This window comes from Crotalus tigris, unplaced genomic scaffold (genome assembly GCF_016545835.1).
Source record: "Crotalus tigris isolate CLP2741 ecotype Arizona unplaced genomic scaffold, ASM1654583v1 scf7180000024337.5909745, whole genome shotgun sequence".
Lineage (NCBI taxonomy): Eukaryota > Metazoa > Chordata > Lepidosauria > Squamata > Viperidae > Crotalus > Crotalus tigris.
The window spans coordinates 5,259,108-5,283,773 of NW_024100507.1; the positions used below are offsets into that span (position 1 = coordinate 5,259,108).

General features: G+C 34.6%; 1 protein-coding gene across 3 annotated transcripts in view; it reads left to right on the plus strand.

Annotated features, from left to right (window-relative positions):
* CARMIL1 (capping protein regulator and myosin 1 linker 1) overlaps positions 1–24,666 on the plus strand; it is a 136,391-nt gene that overhangs the window by 74,938 nt on the left and 36,787 nt on the right. For 2 of the 3 annotated variants that reach the window (XM_039325377.1, XM_039325379.1), the window contains 18 exons: positions 390–487; positions 853–923; positions 1,086–1,159; positions 2,130–2,205; positions 4,087–4,175; positions 5,136–5,230; positions 6,359–6,445; positions 10,219–10,322; positions 10,911–10,988; positions 11,082–11,158; positions 12,522–12,626; positions 13,821–13,890; positions 14,897–14,908; positions 17,127–17,208; positions 18,697–18,796; positions 18,898–18,952; positions 22,928–23,100; positions 24,048–24,116. In XM_039325377.1, coding sequence (XP_039181311.1) covers positions 390–487; positions 853–923; positions 1,086–1,159; positions 2,130–2,205; positions 4,087–4,175; positions 5,136–5,230; positions 6,359–6,445; positions 10,219–10,322; positions 10,911–10,988; positions 11,082–11,158; positions 12,522–12,626; positions 13,821–13,890; positions 14,897–14,908; positions 17,127–17,208; positions 18,697–18,796; positions 18,898–18,952; positions 22,928–23,100; positions 24,048–24,116 — 1,515 coding nt within the window. The remainder of the gene's footprint in view (positions 1–389; positions 488–852; positions 924–1,085; positions 1,160–2,129; positions 2,206–4,086; positions 4,176–5,135; positions 5,231–6,358; positions 6,446–10,218; positions 10,323–10,910; positions 10,989–11,081; positions 11,159–12,521; positions 12,627–13,820; positions 13,891–14,896; positions 14,909–17,126; positions 17,209–18,696; positions 18,797–18,897; positions 18,953–22,927; positions 23,101–24,047; positions 24,117–24,666) is intronic. The other variant, XM_039325378.1, reaches the window with a different exon arrangement.

The following is a 24,666-nucleotide window of genomic DNA, read 5'->3' on the forward strand; positions in this document are numbered from 1 at the left end:
GATTTTAAAAGTTCATTATGTGTAATCTTAATTACTAGATGTTTCATCTTATCATAGCCGAAAAATAAACAATGTCAAATAGCTTTTGTAAAGAATCAAATGTAGCCGTATAGTATGATAATTGGAAATGTTATAGAGACGAGATCACTGAGATTGCAAAGTAGCTTTGCAGAGTGCTTTGAGATTTATAAGGATAAAATACATAGGGTTGAGATAGTTCTTAAATCTAACAGAATGTCAACTGTTATGTTAGCTAAGGGATAATTCCTTCAAATATCAGATCTGGGACACAATCCCAGTGGAAGTTTGCAGTTCAAGTACATAAGTACAAAATAGCAAACTACATTTTGATGTTCTAATTTATGTATGCATTTACTTCTGGCTTCTAGGAGAATAATGAAGAAAGTAATTATGGAGCCCCCAGACAGGCTGGCTAATCTGCAGACTCTGTGGGACAGTCAAACTGTAGGAGAATTAGGCCCATGTGGTGAGTGTGTGTGTTTTTTCAGCTGAAATATGGAGTTTCTGGCATCACCAGTACACGGAAGCTTAGTTCTATTTCTGGTGTAGGATTCACTTTGGGGGAAAATATAATTAGTCCTAAGGTGTAGTTAGAATGAAGAGCCATTTTGAGCAGTGTGGGAAGATGCTATTTTTATGCTGTATCCTGCCTACTGTATATTATAGAGGAATGTGCTGTAGGTTCAGTTAGTTGCATGTTGTGCTTGAGGATAGCGTGCGTGCCAAAGAGAGATAAAATCAACTTACCATTAGGATATGTGTATCAGTGGTTTTAAAAATTATTCCACACAGTGATAAATGGTTAGTGGGATTTTGTTTGTTTGTTTTTAGGTGGTTTTTCTCAAATGTATGCATGCGTTTGTGACTGGCTGGGCTCTCCGTATAGGGAAGAAGTGCAATGGGTAAGTATAGAAATAAGATTGGGAAATCTTACTTGTAGTTACTGAGGCAAAAAGAAACAAAAAAGGCCTTTACTAGAGCCTATCAATTATATAAGCAATTTGTGCTAAGAAATTAAATAGTTTTTCTCTAAAATGTATTATGTTTTTTTTTAATCTAATTAGGATGTTGATACCATTTATCTGACTCAAGATACCAGGGAATTAAATTTGCAAGATTTTAGCCATCTTGACCACAGGTAAATACTACGATCCTGAATAAATGAGAGTGTATGGTAGTCATCTAATGTGAAAACTTATCTGTCCAGTAATAATCTTTTGATCTCATTGGGTGCTAACAGAAGAACCTTTTGTTCAGCAGGATTGTAACAGCTGCAAAGGGCTCATCTTGCTCTGGGTTTTCATTAGTTTGTAATTATGAGATGAGATATACATGAGTAGAAAATACTTTCATTCATACATCACTGGGTGAAGTAGTATTCCTTCTAGTTGCAGCTCTTCATACTTTACGGAATGCAGTTTTATAAGGAGGGGGTAGAGTTGCTCCTTGATTCAAACAGCTGACTTAAAAGAGCTTAAAAGCCTCTAGTATGGATCCTGACTATCTTTATAGATTGTGAACTATTGTATACAGTATGTATTTTATCAGTCAGAAATAATATTGTTATAGAAAGAGGTTCATTGACATTAAATACTTAAAATTGTATTGGAAATGAATTGGAACTCGCTGAGATTTTCACATAATCAGAAAAATAGCTTCTTGTTCAAAGGAGCTAGTGAAACGTTAAAATATATTACAGGTAGTCATTTAGTGACTGCCTTGTTTAATGACCATTTACTGTTAACAACAGTGATGAAAAAGGAACTTTGAAACCAATTCTCGCTTTGTTGTGGTCAGCATGGAAACATTTAGCATATGTTCATTCTAATTGAATGAAGAACTTATAAAAGGAACCATTTATCAGATTAAAATGCTCTATATGAGATTAAATGAAATAAAAAAATACATTTTAACTTGACTGCTGAAATCACTTCTTAAGCAGGCATTTATTTTGGGGAGGAATGAAATGCCAAAACTCAGGTCATCTTATGGTTCAGGAGTTAATGCAAGAGAAAAATGATAATTTAAAAAAAAGTTCCTACAACCTCCCAAATTACTTCTGTCTAGAAATTTTTCTTTCAATATATGATTTTTTTTTCTTCCCTTAGAGATTTAATACCAATAGTTGCTGCCCTGGAATACAATCAGTGGTTTACAAAGCTTTCCTCTAAGGATCTAAAGTTAGTAAGTATTAGGATGCAGAATGACTGTATCTTGATTCAAAGTGTTTGGGGGAAACTTGTTGTGTAGAATATATATATATATTAGAAGGGTAGTTATTCAGGCCTTCTGATATTTCATGACCTGATAGACTGGAAGTGGACAATTAATTATCCCAAGTGGCCACAGGATAAACTGTGACTGTTATGGAGGGCTGAACCAATGTAACCTGATGTCTTCAAACTCTGTTACCTCAACTCTTCAGGCTGCTTCAGCCAAGGAGCGAGGCTTTCTCTCCTCGCCCTTCCACAGCTGCCATGAAAGAGCACGAGCTGGACCCGACACGAATTCTTCTCCTGCCCCATGCAGCGCATTTAGTTACATTTGATTTCTAATTTCCAATTAACCTCATGCAGGCTGGCAGAGACATCCAAAAGCTGGATGTGGCCTATAGGCCATAAAATGCCCAGGTCTGTGATAGACACAATTGCACCAGGATTATCTGTCAGAAAACTGCTTCTTTTAGTTCTTCTAAACCTATCCTTGTATCATCAAATAATATCTAACCACTGTGTTTTATATTAGCCCCCTTTTTTTGAAGGATCACAATCAATGGCATTTGCTTTTTATTATTTGTACTGAGTATTTTAGCTTAAATTTTGTTATTAATACTTCTAGTGAGCCGTCTGGCTTTACTTTATCCATTATTATAAATATACTGATGTTACAAACTCAGATTGGCAAATGACTCCACTCAGTGATTTCATGTAGACAATGAATAGGAGGGGAGAGAGTTGAGAGTGAGAAATATCACTTTCGTTTGCTTACTGTATTTTGAGACATTTTTAAAGTTTCCCAAAAAATTGATCCAGAGTTCTTAAAACACTATAGTCCTAATAAAAAGAAAAAAAATGTAAGCAGATCTGTTTGAGAAATAACTCTGCTGCAATTAAATTAACTAAATTGTGCAAATATTACTGACAAGCATTTAACCATAGCAAATATTTCAGAGGATGAAGTGGAACATTCCTTGTTTAAACAGTCTGGAAATCAAACAGCCCTTTATAAGGAAATTGCCCTTCTAGTCTTAAGAAAACTTTAAAAAATTATATTCAAAAAAACCAAGTTATACCAAAGTGTACTGTTGTTTAAGATGTCACTGAAATGTTTACACTGAACTTATTTTGTTTAGATGGAGGTAACAATTACATTTTACAAGTAGGTGTGCATATTTAAAATGGACTTAACAGAATCAGCAGAATAATTTGTATTTTGATTCTGATTCTTAAGTAAGCTTACAGTAGGATTCCTAAAACCGCTATCCACATATATAACTTTGTAACACTGGGAAAAAAGTATTTCAGTTTCTGCATTATCTTAATTATTTGACATTTTTAGAAGCTATAGAAAACATAGTTCAGAAAACATTTTGTGCAGGTTTCTGCCTGCGCTTTATTCATTTTTAATTTTGAATGAGGCAGTTTTATATAGATAGTAGAATAAAGTTGGAGAATATTTGCACAAGATTAAGTCTTACTAAACTTTAGATGCATTTTGGGCTACTTAATCCAACATCAAACTAAAGGAATAGAAGACTAAATACATTAAAAATACATCTGGGTTTGTATTTGTTTTGTCATGGACATAACTTTCCTTACGTGGTAACATTGCTGACAAAACTTGGTTCTTTGTGGTGTAGTAGGGGGCACCAAACTGAATTTGTGACTAAATTTCTGAATGAACATGAATTAATTCATTGTCTGTAATTTTCTGTAATTCATGCTGTTGGTTTCTTGCACCACTGTTAAGACTTTTAAGAGGTACGACCTCACCAGACTCTCAATTTCTTATACTGCTAATATGTTTTCTTTGGTTCTTAATGTTGTACCATTATTCTTATGACAGTCCACTGATGTTTGTGAGCAGATCCTAAGAGTTGTGAGCAGATCCAGTAGATTGGAAGAGCTAGTACTAGAGAATGCTGGTCTTAGGACGTAAGTCATTCTTTTTAATTAACCAACACTAACATTTTTAATAAAAACCAATAACATCAGAGGAAGTTGTAAGTTTGAAGCTGCAGTATTGTAATATATTTATTGGCATTTAACAGCATGAAACGGTGTTGGCATATTTATCTATTGCAGTTATTTCCAACCATAGTTTTATTGTGGATAGCTTTGTTACAATTGCAAAATAATTATTTGAGGTTTATTTTCCAGGAGTGATAGTATGCAAATATGACATTAGCATTACTTTTTGTTACAATTTTGTGGGTTACCCTTTTGGCTTACTAGAAGTATATATAGGATTTGGCCTTTTAGAAAATACAGTAAATCTATGATGGGATCCTTGCCCTTATCCACTAGGCTAAGTGGGCTAGTCCTTTGGAGAATCCATCTGATGTTGAGCAACTTTTGCTGATATGTATGAATATATTTTTATTTGCCATTAGGCAGCATAGATAAAATAAAAACACCGTGTCTCTTTTGAATCACTCAGTAATGTGTGTTAGAGGTATGCAATGATTTGGTTCTAGACAGATGTTTCAGAGTATTGGTGATGGGTGAATGTAGCATCTGGCTGCAAGTCTTCAAAATAGCTGCATCTTGTACTAGAATCACATGAAATATCAGGTGTGAATTATTTTCAAAGTGCTGTATAATTCTAATGCTTATTACCTCATCAAAATAGTAGAAAACAGGAGGATATTAAAAGTAGACATGGCATCTTTCCTGCCCAATACACTAGTTATGTTTCTCGCCATACCTAGTGCAATATCCCACATATAAATCGTTTCAGCTAACATAGCATATGTGCAAATCCATGTACTTGAATGTAATATTCTAAATAAGCTCTTCAGTTCAGTGTAATCTATAGTCAGTTCATATAAAACTCATGAATATGATATAGTACAAAATACAGTATAATCTTTTATGGTTTTCTTTATATCTTAGAGATTTTGCACAGAAGTTGGCCAATGCTCTATCCCACAATCCCACCTCAGGACTTCATACAATTAATCTTGCTAACAATCCTCTAGAGGACAGAGGTACTGTAACACTTTCATTTCCCACTCACAATGCAAGCCCAATAGGAGGATTAGTATATTTCTTTCATTTTTTTCTTGAAATCAAACAATATTATGGATTCTATTACTGCATTGTAAATACTTACAATTGTTAATGAAGAACCTTTCCTCTTTCATATATCTATAATCTTTTATGGTAGTTTGTTGACAGATGATGCTTAATAACTACATGGGATATGAATATATATGGGAATGTATGTTGTAATACAGTCTTCAATCCTTACCTAACAGCATGCAACACATGATGCAAATATGAAAGGATAAAGTTTGTGTCATAATGGACATTTTTTTATGTTCAGGTCATGAGGGCTAGCTATAGGTTCTGTGAGTAGTAGATAGAAATATTATAAACGTGTATTTTATTTTTACTAGCACTTATTCTGTTCAGAACAACAACCATTTTGAATAATTTGAAACCTTGCTATAACAATAAAACTTATTTATGTACAAACTGTTCCACTGATTTAATTCAAAAATATTTTCTGTAAAATCTGATCATAATCATATTTTGAACATAAAGGCCTAAAAGAATATTGGCAAGTTAACTTCAGGTCCATACATTTGTTTTTTATTATCAATATAGTTTAAAGAGTTTATACTGTAATTAGTATGCTGAGGAATCTATATTAGACACCCTTTCTAGTGAGGAGAAAATATTTATTAAAGCCTATGTTGTGGAGATATGCATGTATGTATGTATGTACAAACACAAATATGCAGATAAGTTAAATGTTGAGGACAAATTATCATTGTTATTGCTATTTTTAATTGGCCAAACAGCCCAATTTTTGTGCTATTAGGCTGCTGTTTTGTATTTATATACTTGAGTTTCCAGTAAACTAGACTAAATGGTGAGAACTCACCATTTGAGCACAAATGGTAACAATAGAATCATATCAACATAGAAAGAGGGGACGGGTATGTTGTAGACTGGTGGAGTACAGGAAAATAGCCTTCTTCTTCTGTCCCACCCCACTTTGGAACAGTGACTTAATTAGATAAATAAATAAAACTAAATAAGGTAAAAAGTAATTACTCTGCAAATATGTTTTCACTTTTGATGTGGGCCTCATTTTTATTCTTTTACAGGAGTATCTTCCTTAAGTATTCAGTTTGCCAAACTACCAAAGGGGCTGATGCATTTAAATTTATCTAAAACCTCATTATCACCTAAAGGTATATAACATAATTGTGCTTAATTATAATGAAATATATTTCTTTTTAGGTTCTATTGAATATTTATTCATTTCATAGCTTTCCAAGGGTAAGATAAATAATAAGCTTGAACAGTATCCTGCATCACATTACTGTTTGTCTGTGGCAGCCAAAATTATGCAGTGCAATGCAAAATTAATGCAATGCATTTTCACCATTGGATTCCTTCTACTTGATATATTTGACAGGTGGGCATATTGTATAATCTTGCTATCAATGTTGATTTTTACTAAACAAGTCCATGAAAAATTGCTTCTTCCGTGGCAGTAATAACTTGACTAGATTCATGGTGATTTCAGCACCTAAAGGCTCTATTGCTCAGACTCTTTACCATTTCCAATACCTGGCTATAATCAACTCACTACATACACCAGGACAGTACACACTGAATTTCTCATCATAGCAACACTACCAGATCCTCCAATCTCTGGCAAGCCATTTGTTATTTTAAGCTGTAATCTTAAGCAGTAAATCAAGCATGCATAATTACTCAAGTCACTTTATCTTGAGAAGTTTTCCAGTCTGCTTCACCAATACTTTCTCCACAAGATTTGACACTGCTGACTGGCCCATTAAAACTAGACTTTCCACTTCTAGTCATCTGTTCCATACACATGATATTCAACTCTATGTTAAAGAGAGAAAATGGGAGTAACTGTTCTCATAGGCATTTTTGTTCAGGATCCTTTTTGTCTGTCCTCTCAAGTTCAGTTTATTTTTATTACATCCTGAACAGCACAATTATACATTCCCTGAAGGGCTCAAAGTGATCAGTTTCTTTTTGCACATCATTATGACACAATAAGAATCCTGTATTTGGTGTGTTATTTTCTTGGTCCATAAGGGCCAAGAGACACCCATCTTTCTCCATCCCTCTCCACATTAAATGGAACATTTCTGTTCACCAAGTTCAATAGTTGTATCAAGCTCCCAGGCACTCCCATACCTGAGAAGACTGTCACTCCATTCATCTCAAGCTTCCTCCAGTAGCTCGTCCCAAAGGACCCCCTTCGACTATCCACAATTTGACTTAACTATAGTCTCCTCGTGCACCAGATAGTCTTGGGAATGGCTTGTATACAGGACAAGAATTTTTATGTGAGGCATTATAATTTGAAAGACAAAGTTTTAGATGACTGTAATTGTACTATTGCTCTGTATATAACACCCTTCATCCGTCACAGCGTTAAATGGTCGCTGAGAAACCAGGTGTAAGTTATAAACTTCCTGTATGAATAAGAAAGGCAAGAAATTGGGTGGCAATAACAGAAAATTCTACAGTGGCTTGGATTTCAGTTGTGATACTAACACTGTCTCACTGGATACTAAAATTTTCTATGGGAAAAATCAGCTAATTTATTTTTTTAAGCACTTGAGAATAAGTACACAATTTTTTAAAGATCTTTTAAGCTGAAGCCATACAGCAAGCAGTAAATAAGCACTGTTATGTACATGCAGGTGACTTAGTTCACAAATGGGACCATCTGTTGTTCTGTCACAGTACATAGCTTTTTTCCACTGATCTAACTCAGGAGTCTCCAAACTTGGCAACTTTAAGACTTGACAACTTCAACTCCCAGAATTCCCCAGACAGTAGGGCTGGCTAGGGAATTCTGGGAGTTGAAGTACACTAGTCTTAAAGCTGCTAAGTTTGTAAACCCTCGATTTAATACAGTACATCCAAATCCATATGGAAAACGTAACATTTGTTGGCAAACAGTTCCTTAGTTCCAAGACTGACAGGGCAGAAAGATCTATCTATGAAGCATTCTAAGTGTCTTACTCCATTTCGGGATGATCTCTTTTCCATTTTTGTCACTTCAGCAGTTGACTTCCACAGATACCTGGGTTCCTTCATTGTAATTTGTGATTATTATTTCCAGTTACAGCCAGAGAGGGTCAACTCTACTTCCTTGGTATAGGTATGGGATTGGTTCATAGCCAGGCATAGGCATCTCATATCACCAGGCAGAACACTCTTCTAGCTTCTTTGAGCTACTCAGACCACACCCTCTACATCTTCCTGTCTTTCCCATTGTGTATCATAATCTTAATGAAGATTATTTCAAAATCAGTATTTATTGTTTATGTATTTGGTTTGATTTCTCATTCAGGCACAAGGAGATAGTATTAATAATTTTTCTGCTTCTTGAATTGTGAATTCCTATATTTATTCTATTTTCATGCTTTGAGCTTCTCCTGTTTCTGTAAATGAAAATGACTGCCACTTCTATTTTCCAAACAGTTTGAACCTATCGTCTTACACTTTTATTATTCCGGAGGCCTGCTTTTTAAGTTCCATCCACCTGAAAGCTCTGTGATCTTAGCAGCATTCTTGAGAGGAGTAACATTTGCTAAGCTCCACTATTGTCACAATTGTTTATCTTTGATTAATTTCAGATCCAAGTAGTAGGGTAGCAGAATTATCTTTGCTACCGTAAATGCCGGCGTACAAGGCGACCCGGCGTATAAGACGACCCCCGTCTTTATAGCCGGGCCGCATTCCTAGAACGTCGTCTTATACGCCGGAAACTACCAGTATTTCCGGCGTATAAGACGACTCGGCGTATAAGACGACCCCCGTCTTTGGCGCCGATTTCAGCACTCGCGGAAGTCGTCTTATACGCCGGCATTTACGGTATATACCTAGCTTTCTACTTCCAATCTGATAACTGATAAATGACCTAATCACACAGATCATTTTGCCTATAACTATGGTTCTTTGTAAATTTTGTAAATTCACAATATTTGTAAATTTGTAAATTCACAATATTTACTTATCTACCCTCCATTATTTGTGTTTCCTCTAACACCTTTGCTCTGATCATTCCCACTAGTTTAATGGAGATGGATGCATGTCTATAAATTCACTGATGACCTTTCAGAGACCCATAGTTACAGATTAGCTACCATTATTACAAATTAAGATTACCATTGAATCTTGCTTATCCTTTTTTCCTCTCTGAGTTTTTTCTATTTGCAACATCTTTATATCCATATCAAATTATGCAGACACACTTCTCCTATAGAATATTTAATGACCTGATTTGTCATATAATAACAAGCCATATATTGATTTGTTTCATTTGAATCAATCTTTTCAATAGACCATTGTTAAGTAGACATACCTTAATGTGACATGTAAAAGCAGTTAATGAACCATATGATTAGCTCTCTGCTAATACCCTTCTAGGCTTATTCTTACTGATTTTTTTCTACTCATCAAAGCCTAATGGGACAGACTAGACCAGTTCAGTAGCTTGTGTAGAAGGTATTCCTATTGTATTTAATTACAGTCTTGACATTGCCATCTATTTATTGTTTTTAAAATTCATTTGTGAGTTACACATACTTTGAAGATCAGTTGATATTAATATTTGTACTTACGAGATTGAAAGGGGATGATTGTACAGAAATTATTGCTTCTTCTCAAAGCACTGTTAAAATAGGCTTGTGTGAAGCAGCTATACTTTGCTTGCAGAAACAACACACAAACTATTATTTGTTTCTGTAAGGTATAACAATATCATTTTCCTTCTGTAGGAGATTGGGAATTGTGCTTTTTTTGGACATAATTTTGGAGCCTACTCTTGGATAACTTTAATAATATAGTCTTTTGTCTAGTAGTCTTTTGATGAAGTTCAGAACAAAACAATCAGTTTGTCATGGAAATTTGCAGGAAATACACTAATTCATTACTGGACAAAGAAGCAATTTTGGTCATTTTGTTACAGGGGTGAACAGCCTTTCACAGTCACTGAGTGCCAACCAGCTGTTAGCTACCACTCTCACCCACCTTGATCTCTCAGGAAATATTCTTCGAGGTGACGATCTTTCAGTAAGTGTTCCAATTTTGATATTTTATAAATCAGACTTTTTCCATCTGATTTTTTTAATAGTTGTGAAAAATTGCAACTTCCAGAATTTCTGCCAAGAATGGACATTTCAAATTTGATAAAGTGCTGTATTTCACCTAGGTGAAGGACATAGTAAAGGACATGCTAGCCAGAAAAAAAATTATTTGTTGCAGATGAAATAAATGGCACTCTTGTTTGCTTTTGCAAATGTTTGGCTTTAAATGATAAGGGAACATTATTCTATTTGATGGAAAGATGGATGATACAGTATGACAGTACAATTATTTTTTTCTTTCATTATTGGTTTAGTAAATAAATACAAGACAAAAGATAAAAAGAAAAAAGAAAGATGAATAATACTTTAATATTTTATTTTAATTAAAAATCATTATTAGTTGAAAATGGTGGATGGATTATTTAACACTGAGGTTGTTGATCTTCCAAAATAAGCTATTTTGTAATGTCCATATGTTAAAAAATGAGTTATTTATCTACTGTTTTAAGTTCATAGAGTTAAAATAGAAGTAATAAGAAAGCTAAACTTATTTCTTTCTCTTTTACACATCTAGTCCCTGTGTAATTTTTTGGCTCAGCCAAATGCCATAATTCATCTGGATTTATCAAATACAGAATGTGCATTAGACATGGTAATATTTATTAATTTATTATAGAGAATCCCCACTTTTATATTCCAAATTGTTTTACGTACATACTTAATATCTTATTCCTTTCTGATTTAGGTGTTTGGAGCACTTCTTCATGGCTGCCTTCAGCATCTTGCCATCCTAAATCTATCAAGGACAGTTTTTTCACACAGGTCAGCATTCAAAATATTATGCTTTGGCATGAATTTGGTGCTATAAGTGGAATTCTTGGTGTTCTCTGAGCTTAGTTATTTTCTTGCAGATATTTCTTTACCAAGAACTATCAGTACTATGAACAGCACTGATAATGTTACCTAATTTGGTAATGAAACATCTGCAAGAGAACAACCAAGCTCAGAGAACACCAAGTAATCCATAGTTCAACTTATCAACATACACAGACACACTCAGACACAGACATATACAGAGGTCTTTTTTAGTAGATACAGGTATATCTGTGAAGCACATACCCCACACTAAGATTCAAAGCATCCTCTGGCTTGAAAAACCAAACAATGGAGGATTTCATTGAAATGAGAAACTAAACTCTTAGTTCAGTCTCAAAATATAGATTAAGGGCATACTTAATTGTAAAAGTAGTCCTTGACTTACAACCAGTCACTTAGCAACCATTCATAATTATGATGGACCTCTCCAGGGCTGCTTACAACCCAGTTCTGTAATTTTGACAACCGCCTTTTCCCCACTGTCATATGGCTGCATGTCAGACAGTCAGCAACCAGCATGCAATTTGGGCCATTTACAAAGTCCCACAGTCATATGATAACATTTTATGATGTTTTTGGCAAAACCAGCCCATAGCAAGCAATTGGTTTGCTTAATGATTGTGGTGGTTGCTTAATAACTGCAGCATTTGCTTAATGCAAAAAAGGTCATAAATTTGGGTCAGTCACCTATTTTATGACATCCCGACTTACAAATTTGATGGGCAGACTCCATTACAATTGTAAGACAAAGACTATCTGTACAGAGAATTTACTTCTGAATTTATAATATGTCTTCTAATGCATGGTACTGAATTTAATGGAGCATTTTAGTTCCAGTATGCATCCTTTTATCAAAATGGATACATCATCCTTCTATGGTGACTGATGGAGGATTTTAGTTTTGATGGTAAAGTAACATTGCCATTTTTCCATAACACAGAGCTAGGAATAATTCATCATCAATTTGAATTTTTTCAAATATATTAATTTCCTACACTGACATGGCAGGCATGTCTTGCAGTGTTTATACATAGTGAAGAGATGTGGCTACGTGAAAAGTTGTGGTTTAAGTTTCTTTTCAATTCATTCATCCAACTATGATCATTGATCCATGTATTAAAAGTGGTTAATGAATATTATTCAAATATTGTATAAAATATATGTAGCTCTTTAATTTTTCTTATGTATAATTACCGTTGCCTTTTTATGAGAAATAATAATAACTGGGGATTCTTATCCCTGCTTTGAAGATCTTTTGAGTTATGGAATATGACCTGTTTTTTTTTTTTTAAATCCATCTTCTTTAAAGAAAGAGCAAGGAAATTCCGCCATCCTTCAAGCAATTTTTCAGCAGTTCACTTGCTTTAATGCAAATCAACCTTTCAGGAACTAAACTTGCACCTGAGCCTCTAAAGTAAGTAAACATTTTTTTCTTTCAAGACTTTGTTTTATTTCATTGGGAAAGTGTTTTATGAAAACTTTACTGTGGTTAGGAAAATGACTGATATATTTTGTGAACTTGAGAAAAGTTATTTGGCTTTCACATGGAGAGTTAATGTCAGAAGTGAAATATTCAGTATGAATTTGTTTTGACTTGACTTTTGATGTCCAGTCTTCACTCGTGCACAGGAGAAAGGGTTATGATTTAAGCAGTCCTATACCTACATTTGAATATGACAACTTAACACATTATTTATGTAGTAAAAATCTTTAATTCAAATTGAAAAAACCCTATGGGATACTTTACAGCATGGATGTCCAATCTTTTGGTTTGCCTGGGCCTCATTGAGTGAATTGTCTTGGGCTGCATATAAAATATATAATATATTTAATGTATATAAATCATGTTGTTGTTGTTAATTGCGAAGTCATGTCCGACCCATCGCGACCCCATGGACAACATTCCTCCAGGTCTTCCTGTCCTCTACCATCTTCTGGAGTCCATTTAAATTCACACCTACTGCTTCAGTGACTCCATCCAGCCATATAAATCATATAATAATGTTAAAAATGTATGATCTTGTAGGGCCTTATTACTAGCTGTCCAGGGCTGTGGGTTGACATGCCTACTGTACAGGGTTGTTTATTCTTTGATTTCTGCTTTATAAATTATAAAATATAGCAGTTTTTCCATCTTATATCCTAAGTTGCTTATTTATTTTTTTTGAAGTATTTGAATATTTTTGTACTGTTAACAGTTTAAGTGTAGTGCACTTCATTAAATTAATATTAAATGTTTTGGCTTTATTTAGAAGATTAAACACATTGCAGAATGATGTTTTTATAGCATTTGTTTGTTGTTATGTCAACATACAAGACTTTGCTTGCTATGTTCCTCAATTTTCAAACCATGAAATAAAGAAGAAAATTTGGGTGCAGAGCAAAGCTTGAGGTTCTGTGCATTTGAAGCTCTCTAGTTCTCCGTTGCATGGTTTACCCTGAAATAGCATTATTTATCTAGCATATTCCTTTCAGATTACAAATAAGGGATAATACACCAAATGATTATATTCTTAAAGAACAGCAATATAATTGAAATGACTTCTCTGATTTGCTGATTTAGTAAACTTTACAGCGGTATTCCATATAATTCCAATTTATTTTTCAGAGCTCTCCTACTTGGTCTTGCTTGTAATCAAAATTTGAAGGAGGTGTTTCTAGATCTGAGTAACTGTGAGGTAGGAAATATTTACAAATGGCATCCATGACAAATAATATTGCCCTCCTTAGATATATGTTCCTTATACTTTGTACATGTCATCATGCTTAAAAAGTATTAAAAAGCAACAGATGGAAACTAATAAAGGAGAGAAGCAACCTAGAACTAAGGAGAAACTTCCTGACAGTGAGAACAATTAATCAGTGGAACAACCTGCCTCCAGAAGCGGTGAATGCTCCAACGCTGGAAGTTTTTAAGAAGAGACGGGACAGCCATTTATCTGAAATGGTATAGGGTTGCCTGCCTGAGCAGGGGGTTGGATTTGATGACCTCCAAGGTCCCTTCCAACATTATTATTATTATTATTATTATTATTATTATTATTATTATCATCATCATCATCATCATCATCATCATCATCATTATTATTATTATTATTTAGTCTTTAAAAATACATTGAATTTACAAAACCTGAATGTCTTTGATGCAACTGCATGCATGAACGGCAGCAAGATATGGCACTCTGTTTTGGAATAGGAAAGATTCAGATAGAAAATTTGATTCTACATGTAAGTCTGCACTAAAAAAATAATTAGAAGTTCATGGGCAAAACTAAAATCTTTCTTGCAGTTATTGGCTAGTATAAATCTGTTTTGTTTCTTGTATTCTTAAGTGTAAAGTCTCCTTAAGTTATTGTGAAACCTTTTTATCACAGGTGCATTTAGTGTCTTCAGATAAAATGGCAAAGTACACTTAATTATTGATATAAATCCATTCCTTATTGAGGATTGGATGCATATCAAACAGAAAGCACAGCAGCTCAGATTTCTTTGTCCAGATTCTCAGGACTTCATCACTGAAATGTATAAAAAAAAATTTATCTCAAATATATCCAGCAACAAATATCTAGCATACTAACTCTGAACCAAAGCTTCATTCCTTTGTATATTGTTAATTTTAATATATAAAATATTTTAGTTCCTCAGTGCTAACATTTTTCCTTTCTTTCTTTCTGCTTCCTTTAGCTTGGTCACTGTGTAAGTACACATCATGGCTTAACTAGCAACCTCTTAATTATTTACCCTTAAGCATCTCACTTCCTGCCTATCCATTACACAGTTTTTTCTTCCATGCCTTCAGCTGATAAAGATCTGGATGCTGATATTTGGCCACAGCATAATGGGTTTAGAATGAATGGTCAAAAAACAGTTATAGTCAAAAGAATAGTTATGATTACTGCCAGCTATTTCCTGTGATAGAACTGGAAAATATACCAATTTTTAAACTGCCTTTTTCTAGAAATCCCTACTAGGCTGAGAATTCCCAAGTGCATATGTACAATTTTATTTATTTAAAAATGACAGGCTTTCGTTGTTTAATATTCCAAAGTGGAATGAAATTTTTGCAGAAAACTTCATCATAATTCCAAAGAAGCCACAACAACTTTTGTAGTGTTCATTGTTATTCTAGCAGGGTCCAATCTGGGTTGGTCACCAGGACCAGAGATTTTGTCTTCCGAGCTTTCAGACTCATGCTGGAGCCCATCTTCTGGGAATTTCTCTATCCCATTATCCTGGGACACATATATTCGCCTTCATTCATTGTTAATCTAAATTATGAAAGAGTGACATTTGGGGTTAGTTGACCTCATTCTTCATCCTATCTTTACTAGGTAGAACATAGTATCTTAATGTAACTGTCCATTGGCACCTTTTTTTTTTTAATTCCCAGCCTAATCAGCAGCTCTTAGATTTCCTGTGATCTCTCATCCAAATACTAACCACATCTAATCCTACATAGCTTTTTCAAGATCAGAGAAACAGGAAAGAGCTGGGAAGCTAAAGAGTGGTTAAAGGTTCTGGAATGTTCAATATTTCTACATAAAAATAAGCTAAAATGTGATCTGCTTTCCACACACAACACCTAAAAATTGGCAAAGAAAATCCAACTAAACAAATTAATCAGAAGCATTGTTATTTATTCATTGAGGAAAATTATACAGGCTAATGCTTGAGTGTGGCAAGAATAGGCAAACTATTGCTTTCAATAACTGGTATAGCCTTTTGGTAATAACTGGAACATTGAACTAAGCATTTCCATAACTATTGATAAGGCGTGCATTTTAGGCCATTCCTCCTTACAGAACAGCTTCAGCTCAGAATTATTGGTGGATTTCCTTGCACAAAATGCCTATTTTGGGTCCTTTTACAACATTTCTACAGGATTAAGATCAGGACTTTGACTTGGTCATTCTAAATATTAACTTTCCTCTGCTTTAACCATTATTTGATCATATATTTGTGTGTTTTGGGTCACTGTCCTGTTGCATGACCCACATTTTCTTGATCTTCAATTCCTGTTTAGATCCCCTGTCTTTTTCCTATAGAATTTGCTGGTACAATTCAGAATTAATATATCCGTTAATGATGACAAGCTGATCTGGTCCAGAGGCAGTAAAGCAAGCCCAAATCATAAAACTGTCGTCACCATGTTTCATAGATGGGGCAAAGTTATTATGCTGGAATGCATTGTTTGCCTTTTGCCAAACATAACACTTCATATTCAAGCCAAAAGTTCTGTTTTGGTCTCATTCATCCACATTCTTCCAATAGCTTTCTGGCTTATTCACAGGGTCTTTTGTGAACTGTAGATTGGCAACAATATTCTTTTGGGAGAGCAATAGCTTTCTCCTTGCAACCCTGCTATGCACACCATTGTTGTTCACTGTTCTTCTGATGGTGGTCTCATGAACCCTGATATTTCCCAATGCAAGAGAGGCCTTTATTTTGTATACTGAAGTACAGATTTATACTTGCACTTCAGAATTCATCGCAATATTGTATGGCTCTGCTTGTTCTCTTTTTCTTGTTTCAATTGACTGAGTGTCAGGTAAGCAGCTTGGGGGCCAAGAGTCATGTAGAGTATAATTAAATCTTGATTAAAGAGATTGAAAAACTTTGGGAATTGGTATGTAGGCACAAACCTGAATGTTGTTTAGATCAGGAGACCATTGGACTATCTATGGGAACTGCTAGAGACTTTCTTTTAAAAGGGTGTTACTTAAGAGGACAATAATTACACTATTTTTAATCAGCATTTATCATTTGTATTATATATGCCTTATTAAATGTCAAATTGGTTAAATAACATATTAACAATTAGTGGATATATGTACTACATATTTGTAACATTTCAGTCAATTGTTCCACATTGTCTAGCTGCTAAATGATCTAATGTTTTCTTTTTTTCCTCCAGCTAAGATCAGCTGGTGCACAGGTTTTAGAAGGATGCATAGCAGAAATTCATAACATTGCCAGCCTTGATATTTCAGACAATGGTAAGGCAGCATATTGACAGTGATTCAAATATTGTACGAAGAAAGAACTGTTTAAAGAATATGAATCATACAAAATGATTGTATTGGCATTAAGCAAAATGGTTCTAGCTGATAAAACCTTTTGTGGTTTGCAAAATAGCTAAAGAGATTATCAAAATGTAGGATAATAATAGTGTGCACTAGTGGTGCACCAGTTTAATCTAAACTAATTACCAAAAGTCACAATGGATAGTTTTTAGGCAACATTACTCCGGCTGCTCATGGAATAGTTTAGATCACAGGTTGGCAACCTGTGGCTCCGGAGCCACATGCGGCTCTTTGAGCCTTCCCCTATGGCTCCCCGCCTCCTCTGCCATTTGCAGAGAGAGACAGAGACAGAGAGAGGCACTTGTGCTTCCCTGCTTGTGTGTGTGTGTGTGTGTGTGTGTGTGTGTGTGTGTGTGTGTGTAAAAGAGAGTGGACTCACTGTGTTCTCCGACAAGCTGAAAATCTTTTGGGGCATGGCTCCTCTCTTTGCTGCGTCTCTGCAGGAAGCAGAAAGCAGGAGTGTGTGTGTGTGTGTAAAAGAGTGGACTCACTGTGTTCTCCGACAAGCTGAAAATCTTTTTGGGTGTGGCTCCTCCCTTTGCTGCGTCTCTGCAGGAAGCAGAAAGCAGGAGTGTGTGTGTGTGTGTGTGTGTGTGTGTGTGTGTTTTCTGAGGTTTTCGCGGGTGTTTGTATGTAGGTCTTTGGTTTGGGTTTTCTCCCGCGTAAAATTGGAAGTGTCTTGGCGACGTTTCGACGAAGTCCCATTCATCATCTTCAGGCTGGTGTTTTCAGCTTCGTGCTCCTCTTTTGCAAGGCAAAAGAGATTGTAAAAAGTAAAAACTGCAGTATAGCACTTAAAAATGTCAAGGTGTAATCAATTAGACATCTGTCTGAGAAACTTCCTGCATATAAATAAATAAATATATATATATATATATATATATATATATATATATATATATATATATATATATATATATATATGGTAAAAAAGGATATATGCAGTGTATCAAAAGGGTTTTGTGGCTCCCAATGTTTTGTTTTTGGTAGAAAATGGGTCCAAGTGGTTCTTTGAGTGTTTTGGGTTGCCTACCCCTGATTTAGATACTATGTATGTGGTATTAAAATTGTCTATTTCCTAATAGTTAATAATTTATGATTAAGCATACTATAAAAATGCCTAGTGTGATCCTGTACATCTTAGAAATGTTATAGAGGTTCAAATCTGCCATCCTGGATGAAGAATCTCACTGAAATCAATTGGACTCACACACAGGGAAGTTGTAGGTGAACAACTCAATGGCTTCCAACTCTCTTTATCTGCTATGTATCACTGAACAACTTTACTGTTGGAAACAGGATCATATGTTCTAATTTTAGTATGGTTAATTCAAATTCATTTGAAAAGATTCTCCATGGAAACATTATTTTAATTTTATATTTCAATCTAATTCTTAACAGGCCTTGAGTCTGATCTTTCAACACTTATAATCTGGCTTAGTAAAAATCGATCAATAAGACACTTGGCATTGGGCAAAAATTTTAACAACATGAAATCCAAGTAAGACTTTTATTTTTATTTTTTCATTTTTTTTGAAAAATAAAAAATGTAAGACAAGTAAGCAATTTCACTTTTTTTCTCTTGCTTGCTGCCTTCTTCAGAAATCTGTCTCCTGTACTTGATAATTTAGTACAGATGATTCAAGATGAAGATTCAGTAAGTATTTTTATTATTTAATGTCACCTAATGAATCATAACATCACTGAGTTTTATTAAGCTATCATAATATGTGAAAATATTGCCCATATGAATTTACCATTTCAAATGTATATAAAATATAAGAAGTCAGTTGTTCTAAAAGTATTATTTTAACATTTAAAATTTTAAGGGTCTATATATCATTTTATATAGCATAACAGTCTTAACAGTCTTTAATAGAAAATAATGTTTAAATATTCCTGTCCTTTCTTTTAATTTGCAACATCACCCAACACTCCATTTTCTGAACTTGTTCATTTGTTGTCATTAAATGGTATTACTTGCCTGATCTGTGAGAAGAATTTTGTTGTTTGGTCCCCGATTGCTGATAATCAAAATACATTGTCAATCAAGATTTAGTTTATAATAAAATCTGTCTCCCTCATTGCAAACTCAGGTAGGGGGTGTTGAGAGAAGATGGAGTGTTTAGTTTCATGGATTTTTCAAAGCAAAGATAAAAGAGATCTTTAGAAACTGAGAGTGTCCTTTGAACTGAAATAGTAATTATAAAAATGAAAATTTATTAACATAGGAATAGTTTATATGTTCCGTAACTGTTTCCTGATAAAATATATTGAATGAAAACAGTTTATTTTTTAATAAATGTGCATTGAAAAAGTTCCCCAAGTATTGAAGTGCCTGGAAATTTTCACAACTAAAAACAACTAAAAATGGATACATTTATTTATGAAATTTATTTGCTGCCCATCTCATATCCAATTATTCTGGGTGGCTTATGGCATACAAAACAGTAAGCATTAAAACATTAAAATCATAGAATAGAGTGGAAAAAATCAATAACAAATAAAATCATTGACACCAGATGGCAAAGGAGGGAGCAAGACACATGGGTGGTATGGGGAAAATGATTACAAAACAATAAAGGATAAAGACACTTAAAAGCCTCATTGTACAAATTTGTATTTTTATAATCTTCATGTTACTGTACAGTGGAGAGTTTGAGGGATTTAATTCTGATTTTCTCTGATATAGATACTGTTTGGTACCCATCAACTATGACGTACAGTCTTGAACAAACTAAACGCTTATTATACATTAATGTGAATAATAATGTACAAACAGCTGTCTTGTGAAAAGCCTTCAAAGATTTGATATGAGAGGCAGTTTTATTATTACTGTATACTGTAATCCAAACATTGTGATGGAATCCATTCATTCTGAAATTTTACATTTTTCCTCCAGCCATGTGCTGCATCTATATTAGTGATATTCATGTTCATTTGCTAATTTCTTTAAGCAGTAATACAGTATTCTTAACCCAAATAATATGTTTATTTAGATGTGTAGTATACTGATCTTGATTTTAGTTCTTCCCCAGAAAGAGTCATTTTTAACCTCTAGCATTCTTCTCTAATGTATAAAATCAATATGATCAGAGAATATATACAGGGCCCAAGCAAATACCTACTATGATTTACATTGAATTAACCTGTAGGTGACCAGAGTAACTAATCCTGTTGGGAAAAGAGAACCAGATAATGAAGAATACTATGATCTTTCAGGATAGCAAATGTGGATCAGTCAGCATTAACGTTCAGAGACATATAGAAGCAGAGAAAACTTGTTAAAAAGATTGTAGAAAAAAGAGCACATATCTGGAGGATCTATGTAATATGGAAAAAAATCAAAACTGATCACATATACACTTTCCATAATGAGGGTGAAGCCTACATTTTCTACTGATATTTTTTTTAATATTTAAATGTTTAAATGCCATATATAGAAAACACGTTCTACTGAACTCATTGAAAAGAGAACCTCTTTATTATTTTATTTTGGAAGCATCTCAGTTAAACTGCTACCATAGCAATCTGAAACTAATCCTTTCTAAATTATGTACAAAGAAGCACTTAGAGATTAGGCAAATGAATGTTGCCGTCATTTAAACTAAAATGTTTGCATTTCTGTACCAAGTATAGGCATTTCAATTACGCAGTTGCAGTCCAGTGGGTTTCTAATTTGCATAATGTTCCAAGTTAGTTTCTAATAACTCACTTAAAGGTTGTTTGGAGACAGCAAGAGATAGTAATCTATCTTTTAGCTATCAAATAACTGCAACAATCTTGTGGTGTTTTTAAAAAAAAAAAAAAAAAATTAGGTTCCAATTCAGTTTTTATCATTATGGCATGTGCTGTTGGGGGGAAAAAAGAAACTCCTCTTAATTACTATTGCATTTTTCAGTATTTGCACTGGATTTTTAGACATTTGTTGTTATGCAATAAGTAGTGTACCCTGCTACATTTAGAACACATCTAGGCAACCAGTCTAATATGCTTTCCTTCAGTCTATGAAACATTACAAAATCTGTCAGCATAATGTGTTAATTTGCTTTGTCTTCATAGCTGGTTTCTGTTCTACCTCTAATGAGGAAGTTAGTGGTATAATGTCTTAACAGATTAAGATGCAGTGATTACTAGATTTTCATGCCAGTGGAAAAACACCTTTCAATTGCGCAAGGGCTGGAGGAGAACACAGTTTTTTATAGACGCCTAAAAAAGTAGGTTTAGCCGCGTATCAGTACCTTTAAATAAAAGTAATGTTCTTGCAATTTTGATGCAACCTGCCTGTCAAACTTCTGTAGATAAAAAAAAGTGCATCAGGCAGGTGGCTTTAGAGAGCTACCCTGCATTTCTTGTAGCCAAGGTACAGCTTTATCAAGAGACCTTATTCATTTGTTATATCTGCTAGGCAACAAATGTCCTCTTCACTCCCCATAGGATTTCAGAGAGCAAGTTTGGTCTAGTAGTTAAGGCACTAGGCCACAAACCTGGAGTCTGTGGGTTCTAGTTCCACCTTGGTGACTTGGGCCAGCCACTCTCTCTTAGCCCAACTCACCTCACAGGTTGTTGTGGGAAAAATAGGAAGAGAAAGGAGTTTTAGATACGTTCACCAGCTTTAGTTGTTTATAAAAATAATACACACACACACACACACACACACACACACACACACACACAAGGTTATTGCCCTGAACATCAACCAGCGTTTGAGAAGCAGGTCACTACAGGATACAGCAATATTAGAAGAAACAATAGTCCAGGGCCTTTCTGAGGCAGCTTTTTTCTCAGGCCTCTGGCAACCATCACTTTAGACAAGTCCTGGTCTACTTCTTTCTCTAGTGATATACAGCTAAATGTTGCTGTGCCTTTCCTCCTATTACAATAAAACAAACTAAAATAGCCTTAGAAGAAAATAGGCAACTAGAGAAGAGCAGGCAGCCTGTAACTGGATAGATTCTAGCCTTTTAGGCATCAGCTTGGTCACTGCCAAAACAATGGAAATTTTGCTAACAGCAATGTTTGTTTTGGAGAAAAAAGCAGACACTATTAGAACACCAGATTAAAAAAAATAAAAGTTACAAGGTCTCAGCTATGGCTTTGGTATAGGAGGAAGGCTGCAGCGTATAAACATGTTTTTAAAAGAATGGTTAATGAGTTATCTTCAGAGCTGAACAAAGAAGAATTATATTTTTTCCTTTTGATTTGTGTTTGTTCATTCATTCATAAAGCTTGCAAATGAGACTACTATTGTTGCAATCTTCTCATATTTGAAAATGAACAATGTAGTCATACAAGCTGCCTGTGAGATTAAGATTGCTAACTTCAAGGTTAAAGGTGATTTTAATTATTTTAAAAGTCCCATAACAATTTAAATGTGACACATTATGACAAACATTTTGGGACAACACTGCAGTTCATCAGGTTAAGCAGGTCTGTGTCTTATATGTGTTAAGATAATATAACACAATATTATAATGACCATTTTTTCTTGACCTTGTTCTGTATTTTATTTGTATATTATTTGTTGGACATTATTGGGGATTTCATGCACATCTGATTGGATTTTATTTTGAATTGATCTGAAATTTTGAAAAGAGATTTTAAAAAGTGATATTATCTGCTTATTTCCCAGCCTTTGCAGTCTCTCTCCCTAGCAGATTCTAAACTGAAAACAGAGATTACTATCATTATCAATGCATTGGGCAGCAATACATCTCTTACAAAAATTGATATTAGTGGAAATGCTATGGGTGACATGAGTGCAAAGATGCTTGCAAAGGCTCTTCAGATAAACACCAAACTCAGGTATTGAATATCTGTATTACCATAATTGCCATCATCATTACCACTCAATATATTTAATTTGTAGTTAGTTCATATTCCATGAATCCAGATTCTTGTCAAAACCCTGTGCTTGTTTTCTAATTACTAGTTGAAACAGTGTACAGGATACTCCAATTTGGAAAAAATAAATTGTGATTTAGTGCTGAGTAACTCCTTTCAGTTTCCATTCCCCCTTCCATTCAAAAGATCTACCCCAGATTGTTTTTGCATTCATGGTCTCATAATTCATGATCTCATAATTTTATTGTAGGAGGAGAAAAAATCCTTAGTTAAGATAAATTTGAATAGACCAACATAGAAAAGTTTTAAACCTGCCCATTTTTACTCCTCTGTTTTTCCATATATAAGAAAACAATGAATTGATTAATTATTTGTGCCTATCTTCTATAGCAATTAATTTAATTTTGGATATCATTGCCAATAATCATTTTAGCAGTTTAGGTTTGGGGAATGAGTGATTAAAGGACTGCTTTCTCCTGTTTATGTGATTTCAATGCAGTATTTATCATGAGAAAAGATACTTGAGGTCCTCTGATCAAATGAAGCCGTTCACATCTCTTCTTACTTCAGGAGTTTTTTAAGCTCTATAGCAAGCTTTTCCTACTGAGATACTTCAGGATCAAACTCTGTTTAATTTCAGAAGCCAATAATTTGTTTTGACATCTTTTTGGCTTGCAGTGATGTTTATAATGATAATAATCCTTGCTGGTTGTTATTACTTTTGGGGTTTTTTGTTGCTTCTTTACTTTAACTCAATGTTATGCTTTTATTAGAAAAGTATTATTTTGTTTTTTTATTGCAATATTTCCTCCCAACTCAAATGTTGAAAATACTTATGTAACATTAATACATGTACAGTTGTTTTCAACATTTTCATCAGTCAATCCATAATTTCCATTTTCATACAGAACCGTTATATGGGACAAAAACAACATCACTGCTCAGGGATTCCAGGATATAGCCGTGGCACTGGAAAAGTAAGTTCTATGTGGCTCTCTGTTAGAATTCTCTCAAGTGTGGATAGAGTAGTTTTGGACCCATGGTAATCCTTGTTATGAAATTGCCACCAAGAAGACCTTTTGCTGTCTTCGTTCTCCTGCTACTTATGAGGCACACTCAGCCTGGCTCTATACAAGGCACCTGCTGGCTGTACTGGACCTTCTTCCTGAGGCCACATATTCCCTTTTCCAAATGGTAAACAACCTTTTGATATGCTTCTGAAGACTTCTGACACCTTCTGGAAGCTCATAAGAAGGTCATGCGCCATTTGGAGAAGCATGCATGCAGCCTCAGAAAAAAGGCCTGGCATAACCAGCAGCTGCCTCCCATCAAGCCTGACTCATCAGCAGTAGGCAGAAGAAGACAGCAAAGGTTGGCTGGGGACAGCAGAGTTGGCAGAGCATAAGGCTGCCTGGACTTTGTGCTGTGTTGTTTAGGTAACTGGCCTCTACTTCAGCTGAGGGCCACCACTGCCTAGGAGTGCCACTGTGCAGGCTGGGCAAAAGGGTAGAGTTAGGAGGGAGATAG